This window comes from Lutzomyia longipalpis, chromosome 3 (genome assembly GCF_024334085.1).
Source record: "Lutzomyia longipalpis isolate SR_M1_2022 chromosome 3, ASM2433408v1".
Taxonomy (NCBI): domain Eukaryota; kingdom Metazoa; phylum Arthropoda; class Insecta; order Diptera; family Psychodidae; genus Lutzomyia; species Lutzomyia longipalpis.
Window position 1 is genome coordinate 3735128 of NC_074709.1, and position 13875 is coordinate 3749002.

Genomic DNA, 13875 nt, shown 5'->3' on the forward strand with positions numbered 1-13875 from the left:
CAGAATTCAACGTGGAGGATCAAATTGGTAATAATTACCAGTCAAAATCTCATACATTTTAGCCATTGTTTTGAGGTTATGTTTCCCCATATTTCTCAAATAAAGTACTCTTGTTCACTTTTCCTCGATGAAAATCATTAATAATGGACTAATTTTATTGCCAGAAGTGACTAAAAAGTTACTTGAAAAATCAAAGTTTGTGATAATTTAGGCTTAATAATAAATTAAGCAAAACTGCAGCCAAAAAAGTCGTTTGAATTGGTAATTTTGCATTGATTCTACGCAATTTTTTTCCAGTGACGATTTTCTCAATTAAATATTTAGTAATTAGGTGTAGGAATGCTTGAAAGAAATCAAGAATTAGTGAAACTTTTGATCCTTGTTCATTAAACTGATTAATAATTAATTATTGAGCATATTTTATCAGCTGGTAGTTATTACCAATTTGATCCTCCGCGTTGTGCCAAATGTTGGGTCCTCCAGTGTTATAAAAGAATTATCTAACTTATTCAGGTGCTACAAGTTTCTTTTTGAGAGGAAATTGAGGGCAAAGAGGTTAAAAGTTTTGGTCCTTCAAGTGTTGTTAAGTTAAAAAAGAAAAAGTTAAATAATATTAAAAAAAACAGTTTTTTTTAAGTAAAAAAAAAATAAAAAAAAATATTTAAAACAAAAAAATATTATTTTTAAATTAATAGAATTAAAAATATCTTAAAAAACAAGGAATATAAAAAAAAACAAATATTAAAATTTATCAAAAAAAAAATTAACAAAAAAAAATTTTAAGGACAAAATAAAGAAAAAAATCATAGTGATAAAAATTAAAGTACAATAAATAACACGAAATTAAATCGAAAGAATCACAGCTAAAAGAAATTAAATAAAATGTAATTAATTAATTTATTAATGTTTTTAACAAATTATTAAATAAACAAATAATAAAAAATCAAAATGAAGAGGATTTACTCGATTTACTTATATTTTCCGATATGTCATACGACATTCAACACTCTTTCTGTTTCGCGGAAGTTTTTTTAGTGGGCTTATATGTCAAAATTGCATTTCATTCGCGATCTTTCGTTTTTTGTGCTGGAAAAAAATTGTAAAATTATCATTCTGCCGCACTTTCCAGAATTTACAGAACTCCGTGAAGAATTTGGTGTTGTTCTTGTGTGGCATTAGCATAAGATTGGATAGATTAATTGTTGATTCCTTGGCAATCAGGGATTGTTTTTTGGCTGAGGAGTGAAGAAGAATTTTAGTGATCACCAAAACATGCTGTTTTAGGTGAGTTCGAGAATTTTCTTGCGGAACAATTTTCTGCTTTCTTCTAGAAGGATCGTTGAGATTCTTCATGGTGTTTGTGCTTTTCAGGGAATTACCGAAGTAGCTTAGAGAAGTAGTACGACCATGGCCACATTCGGATGGGGAAGCACTGTGAATGGGGAGCTGGGTCTTGGTGGCATTGAGGAGGATTTTGTGAGTGAAGAATTTCTGCTGAGAGGGATTTCCTGGATTCTTTCTTATACTTTGTGTGTTTTTGTGCAGATTCTCACTCCTCGAGAGATTCACTGGACAGGTGGTGCTGAACTGGAGCAGGCTGCCTGTGGAACATCCCACACGCTCCTCCTCACGAAGCAGGGAAAGGTTTTCTCGTGCGGAAACAATGATTACGGGCAATTGGGTCATGATCTCTCCCGGAAAAGGCCACGTATGTCGTCCTTTAGTATGTGCCTCATTTCACATTTTTACAATCTCTCTCCCTCCTTCTCATACCCACCTCCTCCTCCTTTTTTTGTGGGAAATGGGAACTAATCGTCCCTCCTCATCCTCATTCATAACAGACAATGCATAGTGAAAGATTTTTGCCAACTCTTTAGCTTTTATTTCTTTTAAACGGGGAATTTATTTGAATTTTACATTTGTGTGTGTGTGTGGAGAACAATGCAAAAAGAACTAAAAACAGCTAAATTTTCACTTCCCACTCCCCCTGGAAATCCATTTGCCTGGTTCCGCTGCTTTTTGTTGCAATTTTCGAGCCTCTAAAATTGGGGTACTTTCAGAATTTGTCAGTTCCCTGGATAACTACATGATAACGCAACTCTCGAGCGGAGCAATGCACTCAATGGCTCTCAATGAGTGGGGCCAGGTGTTTACGTGGGGCTCCGACACACACGGACAGCTTGGCAATGAATTGGGAGCCGTCCAGGCAACACCACGCGTTGTGCGCTCCCTGAGCACGAAGCACGTCATTCAGATTGTTTCCGGACACTTTCACTGTCTCGCCCTGACGAATAGCGGTGAGATCTACGCATGGGGGATGAACAACTACGGGCAGCTAGGCATTGGTCAGGGTCCTGAGAAGGTTTCCAAGCCCATGCTCGTGGAAGCTCTGAGTGGGATACCAATTGCATTTATCTGCTGTGGAGCACATCACAGCTTCGCCCTGTCCACGTCTGGAGCTATTTTTGCGTGGGGAAAGAACAATTTCGGGCAATTGGGGCTGAATAATGAGACCCACCACTACTATCCGCAACAAATTCGCGGCTTACGGAGTCTCGGGGTGCGGCACATTGCGTGTGGGGATGATTTCTCGGTGTTCCTCACGGCAGATGGGCGGGTGTTTACGTGTGGCCTTGGGTCGTACGGGCAACTAGGTCATGGGGGCAATAACAATGAGATTACACCGAGAATGGTGCTGGAATTGGCCGGCAGTACAATCACCCAAGTGTCCTGCGGGAGGAAGCACACGCTGGCTTTCGTACCGTCCAGAGGGCGTGTCTACGGCTTCGGGCTGGGGCATTCTGGCCAATTGGGCATGTCGAAACCCAGAAATGTTTCCATTCCGCAAGTTGTTAACGGACCCTGGGTGAGTATTCCCATCTCTTTCATCTTTCTTGGTCGCTTTGGGAGGTCTTCTTAACTCTTTTTCGCTTCGTTGTCTTTGTGCAGATTTCATCAGGGCCGGGAATTAGGGATGGCGATGAAGGAGATATCGATGGGCCTGGCATGAAGATTAGGCGAATTTTTTCCGGCGGAGATCATTGCTTTGTTTCCGCAGTGGAGAAATCCAGCAATATTTCATCTTATGATTGTCGCATTTATGAGTAAGTTTCCGCAAAAAATATTTTAGTTGTGTTTCTTTCAGACACAGCTTTTGTGTACCGAGCAAAATTGAAAGTCGTCAGATTGGGCTCAACCTTGGTATGAGCACGAATTAGGGTTGCGAGAGAACGGTGATAACCGCTAGATTTTGTTTTGCCTTTCTCACACCCCCATTTTATAGCTAGAGGTATGAAATTTTTGTATGTTGTAGGGGCCATCAAGACCTTTCCAACGATACCTCATTTTCGAAAATCGGTCAAGCCGTTTGGTCAATATGGTCGCCTCAATTTTTCATCGAAAATCGATCATAACTTGAAAACGGCTTAACCGATTTTGATCAACCCTGGCTCAATGAAAGCCCTCAACAAATCCTACACCTCTCTAAAACATCAGAAGTTTCAAAATTGACCGCTAGGGGGACAAAAATCAAACACAAAATTTTCGATGAGTTTTCGATGAATATTTCGAAAACCCCATTATCGATTTGCTTCAAATTTTGCTATATTATAGCCTACTATAACATCTTTTTATAAAAGAAAAATTAAAAATTTTTTGTCGCCATTTTGAAAATATTGAGTCCTAATTCTGACATGTCATATATCGAGTTCTACAAGTCCGATTTTGAGCAACTCAAGCGCAAATGAAATTATTTGTGCTGTCCCTATTTAAAACTTTTATAAGATTTTAAACTTGGACCAGTGATAAGGAAACGATCTGTGATATTAAACTGTGATATTACTTTAATAAGAGGGAAGGGACGGGACAAAACGGCTTGGGAGGCCTCAGACAAAGCGGGCCGTCAAATGGCGAGCCAAGTTAGGTGGACAGGATCTGGCAAATACTAGTGCGTGCGGAAAACAAATACACACGCATGCACAGAAATAACACACTAGCCGATCCTAAATGATAACCGGCAATTCCAGCCCAGTGCCATTGCCTAGGTTGCAGAAATTTCGTGAAACCCTACCCATGTCTAGAACATTGCAACTTCGAGAAATGACCGCAAGGGGCGCTAAGATCAAAAACAAAGTTTTCGAAAATTTCGATCTAAATTTTTTCGAAAATGACGACATAATTTTTTTTTTCATTTTTCGATATGTTATAGCTGACTTCAATACCTTTCAAACAAAAAAAAAATTATGAAAATCTATGGATCTGTTCTCGAGATATTTAAATTAATTCGCGTTATAGTTTGCTCTCACAAAATTGGTACACTGAAAGAAGCACAGCTCTTGTAAGCTTGGTCAGCTTACCAGTATATTCTTAAAAGAGTTTTAGGGAGGATTTGGGGCTAAATTTTTTGCCTGAATTTCCAGCGAAAAGACTCAAATTTGCCAGCTTTCACTGGAGATGGCGAGCTCTTTTAGTGATTTATCAAAAGACAGCAATGTTGATTTGGACGTGATATCAATTCTGGAGGTGATATTCAAGAATCAATCATGCCTTAATGGTTCATTTCTCAAGGAAATGGATGAGCACAGACCGTGCACATCGAAGAATCACGGTGTTGACATTGCAATAGCCGAGAGTGCTTTTGAGTACATCCGGAAGATTGAGAATGAAACCATAAAGGATTTAATTTGGGAGTCAATTACAACGGATCTAATACAGAGTCTCAAGGCGAAACCGCCGGATGTTGAGACACTCCGTATTTACCTCATTCTACCGCTCTACCATGAATTTATTAATTCAAAAAATTACCCCAAACTCCACACACCCTTTTGCCAAGCTGTTCTCCGACTTACCGAATACCCATCGCGAATTGTTCATCGATGGTGGGCTGAGCAGTCCGTGGAGTACTTTGAGCGACTCATTGAGTGCTTCAAAGGTGTCGTGACGTACATTGTGAACTTTCAGTATCGCCAAGAGGATGGCGCACGCCTTTTTATTGGCTACGAAAAGAATCTACATATGGCGCTGAATCTTATGCTCAATCTCTTTGTGGCAAATCACAAATATCGCACCGTGAAGGTGTCCTGCGATGCATTCTACATCAATGATCTGCACGAAACGGTTGATATTCAAAAGGACTACGTGTCATGGCTGCAGGATAAGGATTCATCACTCTTCCATCTCTGTTGTTATCCATTTATCTTCGATGTGGCTGCCAAGACTCTCTTGTTACAGACAGATCAACGCATTCAGATGCACAATGCAATGCAGGTTAGTCTATATTCTCTACTATTTTTTATTGAATGATTAATTTAAGAGAAATTCAAAATAATTTGATTTGCCAACTCCACTAATTTTATGCTAAATTATCCTTAAAAGGAGCTTCTGGAACATTTTGTTTATTCTGGGCGTTCGCTGATATTTTATTTGATTTATCAGTCAGAATTCTTTTGCTAAAGGAGGCTACTTACAGACCTATGACTTGAGGTTTAAGAAGATTGAGTTTAAAGAGCTTTTGACAATTTTCTTTGTGACGATTTTAATATTTTTCTTTTTTTTTCTAACGATTGAAGTTCCTTTTCTAACATTTTGATATTTATTTTAACATTTAATAGCTGAATTGGCAGCTTGTGATAATTTATTTATTTTATTGATTGACAATTCGGTCTTAACGTTTGACATTTTCTATGTGTTGACGTTTATTTCTTATCCTTCATTTTATTTATTTATTTATTTTAAACTTAACGGTTATTCTAACGTTTGACATTTATTTTTGAACGATATTAAAAAAAAATTGACAATTCCTTTCTAACGTTTTGACATCTCTTTTTTTGCCATTTGACGTTTTGTTAAACTTTGACAATTGTTTTCGAAATTTGACATATGTTTGACGTTTTCTAACACTTGGAGGATCGAGGTTTCTAACCTCAAAAGTTTGAACTTTATTTTCTCTAAAAAAAAAATTTTTTCAAGTTTTCTTTCGACGATCCTGAACTAATGAAGCTCCCCCTGAAGATTTTTTTAATTCTGCAACGATTGAAAAAAAATCGGTTTGGCCACTTTGGCCAGAAAAATTCTCCAAGGGTTAAACGACCGTTTTTCGTATCGTTTTATATTTTTTTCTCTCGGAGATTTGACTTTTCTTTCATAACGTTAATATTCAATTTCTAACAATTGATAATTCTTTTTCACCATTTTATGTCTTTTTATAATGGCTGACATTCTATTTTTTTTTACGTTTGACGTTTCTTGTTGACTTTTACTTGTTCTTTGTAACGTTTGATTTTTAATTTGCAACGTTTGAATTTTTTTCCCTCTTGTTCGAAAATAATTTTCTAGTGTTCGATATTTCTTTCAAACTTCTCACATTTCTTTCTAACGTTGCTTTGTTTCTTTGATGTTTCTCGTTACCGTTTGAATTTTTTTTCCTAACGTTTGACATTTTTAGCATTTGTCATTCTGACTTATAACTTTTCCATTATATAGTTTGACGTTTTTCTTTTTTCAAACACTTGACGTTTATTCTAACGTGTGATGGATTTTCCTTTTAAGAATATTTTTTTTTGTTTCCTAAACTACTTAAAAAAAAACTTTAATAAAAATTCAAAGATTCTTTTAAAAAATCTTTACGAAAAGAAAACTAAAATTCTTTTTTGGGACATTTTTGTGTGTTCTGTAGAGCGCCACAGCTGAGGGACTCCTGCAGATGGTGGTTGGTGGTTCTCAAATGCTAAATCCCTTCCTTGCGCTCAATGTGAGTCGTGAAAATCTCGTACAGGACACAATAAATGAGCTGCAGAAGTACAGTGCGAATGAGTACAAAAGGCCACTCAGGATTAAATTTCACGGCGAAGAGGCCGAAGATGCGGGTGGGGTGAAGAAGGAATTCTTCATGCTACTCCTCAAGGAGATACTCGATCCGAAATTCGGGATGTTCAAGGAGTACGAGGAATCGCGGTATATTTGGTTCTCAAATACCTCCTTTGAAGGTGCTGGGATGTACACGCTGATTGGGATCCTGTGTGGCTTGGCTATTTACAATTTTACAATCATTGACTTACCTTTCCCGTTGGCGCTGTACAAGAAAATCCTGCAGGAAGCTGTGGATTTGTCGGATTTGAAGGAACTCTCCCCAACAGTTGGGGCATCAATGGAGGAAATACTCGCATATGAGGGTGATGACCTCGAGCAGGTGTTCTGTGTGACATTCTCAATCACCGAAGAGGTCTTTGGGGAACGCCGAACGGTGGATTTGAAGCCAAATGGAAGGAATATTGGGGTGACGCAGGAGAATAAGGAGGAATTTGTCAATCTCTACATTGACTATGTCTTCAATAGGAGCTGCAAGACACACTTTGAGGGATTCGATATGGGTTTTCAGAAAGTCTGTGGTGGACGCATAATGCATCTCTTCACATCACGCGAGCTGATGGCCATGGTGGTGGGGAATGAGAATTACGATTGGTTTGCACTGCAGGAGACGGCAGAATACAGGAATGGCTACTCGTCGAGCGATCAGACAGTTCAGTGGTTCTGGGAAGTTTTTCACGAGCTCAGTCTCAAGGACAAGAAGAATTTCCTTCTCTATCTCACGGGATCTAGTCGAATACCCATTCAGGGCATGAAAGCCATTAAGATCTACATTCAACCAACACCTGATGATCGTTTCCTCCCTGTTGCCCACACGTGCTTCAATTTGTTAGACCTCCCGCGCTATAGGACGAAGGAAAAATTGAAATATAAACTCCTGCAGGCTATTCAGCAAACCCAGGGCTTCAGCTTGGTCTAGAGGGGGCATTCCTACACACAACACTTTATATCGAAGGGGCTTCTTCGAAAGTTCCTCGATAGAGAGTTTTTACATAAATCACTTCCGGATCATTTCGTTATTGTATTTAAAAAAAAAAAAACAAGAAGTGGGACAAATAATGTTCATGGATCAAATTAAAGAAATATTTTTCTCAAAATTTGTTGTTTTAGTTCTCTTTGCTGGGAAAATGGGTTGAAGGAGGCATCCTAGATCTTACTAAAAGAAGTTGGAGCAAGTCGTAGAAGGGAAAAGGAAAAAAACAAGCAGTTCAAGAGGCAAAAATGTGAGGTCAATTTGCAATAATTTCGAGAAATCTTCCAATGTTTAAAAAATTCTTTAAATGTTTCAAACATTCTTAAAGATTTGAAGAATATTCTTTAAATATTTCGATAGTTTTTTTTTTTAAATTAAAGTAAAAAATCTTCGGTGTTGGCCACATTTAAAGATTTATTATTGGAAGAGTAAGAAAATCACTTTCCGCCATCTTATATGCGACGCCATCTTGAGATTTTCTTCAAAACACAAAAGTAGGTTTTTCTCAGGATCTACTGAATGGATTTTGATGTGGTAAAAAGCAAATGAAAGAGGAAGTATTAGCAGAGAATGTACCGGAACAGATTTTTGAATTTCGACTCAGAAGCTGAGAAAAGTAGTAAAATCTTCTTATTTACTTTTCTCAGCATTTGAGTCGAAATTCAAAAATCTGTTCCGGTACATTCTCTGCTAATGCTTCCTCCTTCATTTGATTTTCACCCCATCAAAATCCATCCAGTAGATCTTGAGAAAAACCTACCTATTTCAATATTAACAATCTTTTTTTTTTTTTAGAAAAATCTAATTTAGAAAACATTCGAATTTTTTATAATGGTTTTTGAATACAAAAAATATTTGAAATATTCCAAATATTCCATATTTTTAAAGTTCTTCAACATTTAGAATTTTATTGAATGTTATTCTTATAAAAGGAATTTGAAATATTTTTTAAATATTTCAACTTTTTTTTTAAATTATTAATTTTTTTTTCATTTCGAATATTCTTAAAATACCACAAATAATCTTATTTTTTCCTTCAAATTTTCGCCTCTTTAACGATTAATTTTAAAGGTTTTTTTTTCAGAATTTATATTTTAAACTGAATTAATTTTTACAATATTCTTTTTCATTGATAAATACATTATGCATTGTTCTAAATGTTCATGTATTATGACATAATGATTGGACAGGAAACAAGACTTTTAATATTATAATAATTCTACGGCTAAGTATTTTTGTTTTTAAAGATTTGTCATTAAGATGTTAAAAAAAAGAGAAAACAGAAAATTTGAGAAGAATTCTTCAAAGGTGAAGCTTAAAAAACTATTACAAAAAAATATATAATAATTTAGCTAACAGTTAATATCTTCAACTTCCTCTCTAAATAATTATTATATAAATGCTTTAGCAATTTGTAAGTTTTCAGTTTAGGGCGGAAGATCTCATTTTTGCACAATGCACACGCGCCATATCCCATTTAGCAGGTCCTTTTTACGTGGGTTTGGGCTTTAGTTTTCCTTTTTGTCTCTTATCACATGGTTAAAGTTAATTTTCTAAGTATCTTAGCCTCTTTTACTTGGCCACGGTGGTGAGGAGTTTCGCGGGGAGAGACTTTCGATCTGTGCTCTCACTCAAGCTGGATGAGCTACTATTGACGGAGTCACTGCGGGAGGAGGACAACGAGGAGCGTGGAATTCGTGCAGGAGGATTTTTAGGGACGGTGCTCAAGATGGGAATTTTGCGACTTCCATTGATCATGGGCAGGGAGATGGGACCCGCGGAGATTTTGCCATTCTTGGCGCCACATTTGCCCGCCGAAAGGGCATCATCCACACTAAAACTCCTCACGTACTTCTGCGAATTGGCAATATTTGTTACATTCCCAATTGGTGTGGCCTTTACGGGCTTCACGGATGCTGTCTTGGAGGGGCTCTTAAAGGAAATGGAAGTTGTTGTGGTGATACATCGCTGAGGACTCTGGGACACGCCATTCGCATCAATTCTGCAAAATTAAATACAAAAAAATTCTTTTAAATGCTTGAAAATTGAACCAATAAAATCTTAGGATAAACCTCTGACATCTTCAAGGGCAGCATGAAAAGGTATTAATTAAATAATATTGATTGATATTTTATGTTGAAAAAATCTCTTTTGTTAAATATTTTATAAAACAATCTATATTACAAACTTGATAAAATCTCTTTTTAGTAAAACCTCTTTAAAAAAAAAATAAGAAAATTCTTTATAAATATATTTCTCTTTCAAATCACATATTTTCTTCATACTCTGCGGGTATTTCTTTATCACACACACTATTAGCGAGTTGCTCTAAATTTTCTTAAAAAAAAAATAAAGAAAGTTAAGAGGAAAATTCTCAAAAAATCAGCATGCAAAATCCCCTTAAAATGTACATGTAGAAAGCTCAAGGAAAGCTTTCGCAAAGGCCGCAGATTTATTGTTCAGGTGGAAGAATTAAAATCAAGAACAGGGACCAAGGCACGTGTGAAGCACGTGAAGGATACAAAGTAGATTTATCGCACACAAAACTACAATTGCGATGAAGCAATCACACAAAAATACCTGGCTAAATTGAATCCTGCCCATTTTGTCCGACAGAGTGTTGATTTTTTTGTGTGTGGGAGGATAGAATATGGTCCGTTAGCAGCGTGATAGAGAAAATGTTAGTATGAGGTATATTTTGGACGGCGGGAGGATAAAAGCGAAGGAGTTTATTCATTTCGCGTTTTACGTGATTCTTATATTTGAATTTAGACAAAAAGAAAATATCGTGGAAAGGAAATAAATCTTCAAATGAATAAAAAATATTTGTCAATTTTCAAGTAAAATTAGACTAGAAAAAAAAAGAAAAATATTTAAAGAGAAAATTCAGAAACCACGCCCCCATTGCTTCTCGTTTTCCCTTGGAACGTTTAGAGCTTATGCATTAGAGCTTTCGTCTTTATTTTGTAAAACAAGTTTGTTTCAAGAGGAAAAATCATTTTATTCTTTCCTAAACAGAAGATTATTTTTTTGTTTAATACATTGATTAATAATCTATTAAAGCGATTAAAGTACTAACGCATATGCTCTAATGTATCGATAGAAAAGACAATGTATACAATATGAGCAACTCTGGACTTTAGCTTATTTCCTTAACACTTGGAGGACTCGAATTTCTAACCTCAAACTTTGAGCTTAATTTTCTATTATAAAGAAAACGTTTTTCCAGATTTTCTTTTGACAAACTTGTTGTATTTGAATCCGCCTACACATAGATGTAGAAATTATCAAGATAAGGTGGATAGATTTTAATCTATGACGGTTTAAAAAAGTCGAATTGGCAGTGATTACCAGTAAAGTCCTCCAAGTGTTAACTGAGAAATACTTTTTTATTTTGGAATAGAAAATGATCTTTTATGACACAATTTTTTTTAAAGATAAAAGTTAATCAACTGAATCACGGAAGCCCAAGTTGATGCATTAAACACATGAAACATATGCGTTAGTGCTTCGATCGATGATCTTTTTAAAGAAAAATCATTAAATAATCTCTCTTGTTGAAACAAAAATGTTTTCAAGATAAAAAGTTTAAAAAAAAAGTTAAAAAAAAAGTTTTCAATTGAAGTAAAGACACATAAGTTAACATGTACAACATATGTTTTAGTGCTTCAGCCGATGATATTTTATCTTGCGAACAATGACCAATAGTTTTTTTTTATCAAAATGCGGTCTTTCATATTAATATAAAAAATTCAAAATTTTCAATATAAAAAAAAAACATTGATTGCAGGCACAGAAGCATATGCTTCATGAATTCTAAATGATGGAAAATAATCCACAATAGGGGTGTGGTTATGACAATTTGGATGAAAATTTATATTATTTTTTTAGGAACTTTATCTTCTACATTGCTCTATTTTCTTTTAGATTAATCTTCTTTCAAAGTCTTTCTTATTTGCAAATTAAAATTTTTATCCTCCCCAAAATACCGCACAAAACATGAAATTTTATATACAAATTCAAAAGGTTTTTTTTTCTTTAATAACTAGGAAGTGAAGGGAAATCGTGTGAAGAGCATTCGTATGATTGTAATGATGCGGGAAAGTTTATTGCGTGTGCAATGAGATGAGAAATAGAGTGCAAATCTGCCATTTATTGATGTGAATCCACCAAAAAAGTGAGGAGATTGAGTGAATGGATGATGAAAGTTGCGGAATCGAGTGAAAAAGGCAAGAAAAGTTCTCGTTCTGGTGAAGAAACATTAAATTTTTGGGTGATTGAATTTCTTTTTTTTTCGTAAATAAACTCACCTGCTTATTTGATCTTGTGCCAATGCTGCAATTGGTTTAACCTGAAAGAGAATAAAAAAAAATGAACAATTAAACCATGAAAGAAGGTATTGGATTAATTAGAACCACATTAGAACTTACCCTTTCAGTTTGTGTAGCTGTTTCCATTGTATTTGTCTGATTTTTATTCTTTAACTTCTCCGCTTCGTACTTTGCAATTATATTTTTTTGGATCTTTATTGTTCTGTCTCTATCATCAAGTTCAGTCTAGACAGTTGTAAATTGGGAAATAAAGAAACCATTAATAAACATTTTAAAAAGTTAAAAAATAAAATTAAGAAAATAAAATAAAAGACTCTAGAAGGCACAAAAAATCCATGCATAATGAACATTCTAAATTTTCTTACGTGTGAGAAATCGTAATTTGTGTTTTAATTTTTTTTGAATAAATATTATTTTTCTTATCCATTTTTTTTTGTATTCAAAATAACATTACAATGGAAATATTATTTTCTGTGTAGCTGCGTGAAAATTTTTTTTTAAAGGTATATTTGCGCTCTGCCATTATTAAAAATTGTGATTTGTTGGGAGAAATGTGGGGTATAAAATAAAATAAAACGGAAATTCGTGCTGATACCTGAAGGAAAACCACCTGTCTTCTCAGTTCCGCCATCTCTTTGCGAGGATCTTCGTTGGATGTTGATTCACTCTGGAGACTCGAGAGGCTACCGAGATTGCTGTCTGGTGCGCAGGAATTGAAGATCTGCCCATTATTGTGTTCAAATGAGTTGAGAGGATCACCCTGAAATAAATTTATTGTTAAGAAAAGCTCCTTTTTCATTCTTTTTTAAATTAGGTGTTAATTTTAAGAAAATTTTGAACGCCAAAAAAGCTAAATGATAAAAAGCTCGTTGTAAAAAAAATCAAAGTCTTGACGAGATTTAGTCAGTTTTACAATTTTCTAGGGTTCCTTGATAATCTAAAAGCAAATGAGTTTTCTTCATAAAATATTCTGAAAAAAACGTTAAAAACAAAAAGCATTAAAAACTTAAATACTATCGAGACTTAAGCCAAATTAACATGCAATTAATATTATTTTAAATTAGCCACTAGATGTCGCCATGAATCTTCAAAATCGTGTGGGTCCTCTAGTGAGTAATCTTAATATATAAAGCTGAAAATGTTTGTTTGTCTGTCTGTGGCACATGAACTCCTCCGAAACCGCTGGGCCGATCTTGATGAAATTTGGTATGGGGGTAGAGGGGGTCAATACGAGTTGCAAGCGCTATATGGGATTCCGCCCCAACCCCCCTTTATAGCGCCCCCACTGAAAAATTGATTTTATCCCATTTTCTACCTGCTGAAGGGTCAGATAACGGGATTTTTTTTATTTTTAGAATTTTTCGGGGTACCGTATTATTCATCCCCCCTACTAATATACGCCCCCCTTTTATAGCTTAAAATGGAGTTTGCTCACACGTGATTGGGGGCTCGGGTTGACTAGTTTAATTCTATTTTTAAAACTATTAGAATTTGGTCATTATTTTAAATAATCTTACTGATTAATTTTCCTCTCTCTAAATAAATTTCATTCAATAATTAATTTGGAAATTGATGTGAAAAACCATTTTTTCTGCAGTTTTTCCATTGAAAGGGAAATGAACTCATCTCGCGCTCTCAGCTTTAATTGTTAATTACATAATAGACTTATTTTCATAAACGCATGCATACAATTGAATCGATATAGGT

At 35.3% G+C, this 13875-nt stretch overlaps 2 protein-coding genes across 3 annotated transcripts; one reads left to right on the top strand and one right to left on the bottom strand.

The window, feature by feature from the left end:
- The first annotated feature begins 1028 nt into the window (after nucleotides 1–1028).
- LOC129794298 (probable E3 ubiquitin-protein ligase HERC4) lies at nucleotides 1029–7961 on the top strand. 2 transcript variants are annotated; one of them, XM_055835089.1, is made up of 7 exons: nucleotides 1029–1284; nucleotides 1372–1476; nucleotides 1546–1723; nucleotides 2061–2866; nucleotides 2950–3104; nucleotides 4419–5265; nucleotides 6674–7961. In XM_055835089.1, exons 2-7 carry the CDS (start codon nucleotides 1408–1410, stop codon nucleotides 7781–7783), a joined length of 3165 nt encoding a protein of 1054 aa, XP_055691064.1. In that variant the 5' UTR covers nucleotides 1029–1284; nucleotides 1372–1407; the 3' UTR covers nucleotides 7784–7961. The 2 variants fall into 2 exon arrangements, with proteins under 2 accessions (XP_055691064.1, XP_055691065.1); XM_055835090.1 differs by having other exon boundaries at nucleotides 1039–1284; nucleotides 1546–1708.
- A 1162-nt stretch (nucleotides 7962–9123) lies between these two features.
- Nucleotides 9124–13472, bottom strand: LOC129793452 (uncharacterized). The gene is made up of 4 exons (XM_055833467.1): nucleotides 12764–13472; nucleotides 12268–12393; nucleotides 12148–12188; nucleotides 9124–9839 (listed from the first exon to the last, which is right to left on the bottom strand). Exons 1-4 carry the CDS (start codon nucleotides 12965–12967, stop codon nucleotides 9410–9412), a joined length of 801 nt encoding a protein of 266 aa, XP_055689442.1. The 5' UTR covers nucleotides 12968–13472; the 3' UTR covers nucleotides 9124–9409.
- Nucleotides 13473–13875: the final 403 nt, after the last annotated feature.

What these genes read in the sequence shown, in the direction of transcription:
- LOC129793452 (XM_055833467.1), bottom strand. Translation starts at nt 12,967, where the DNA reads ATGAAAAAGGAGCTTTTCTTAACAATAAATTTATTTCAGGGTGATCCT. An exon ending in CAGCTACACAAACTGAAAGG is followed by an intron (nt 12,189 to 12,267) that starts GTAAGTTCTAAT and finishes ATTCTCTTTCAG; the next exon opens with GTTAAACCAATTGCAGCATT. An exon ending in GCACAAGATCAAATAAGCAG is followed by an intron (nt 9,840 to 12,147) that starts GTGAGTTTATTT and finishes TTAATTTTGCAG; the next exon opens with AATTGATGCGAATGGCGTGT.
- LOC129794298 (XM_055835089.1), top strand. Translation starts at nt 1,408, where the DNA reads ATGGCCACATTCGGATGGGGAAGCACTGTGAATGGGGAGCTGGGTCTT. An exon ending in GTGGCATTGAGGAGGATTTT is followed by an intron (nt 1,477 to 1,545) that starts GTGAGTGAAGAA and finishes GTTTTTGTGCAG; the next exon opens with ATTCTCACTCCTCGAGAGAT. An exon ending in AAGTTGTTAACGGACCCTGG is followed by an intron (nt 2,867 to 2,949) that starts GTGAGTATTCCC and finishes GTCTTTGTGCAG; the next exon opens with ATTTCATCAGGGCCGGGAAT.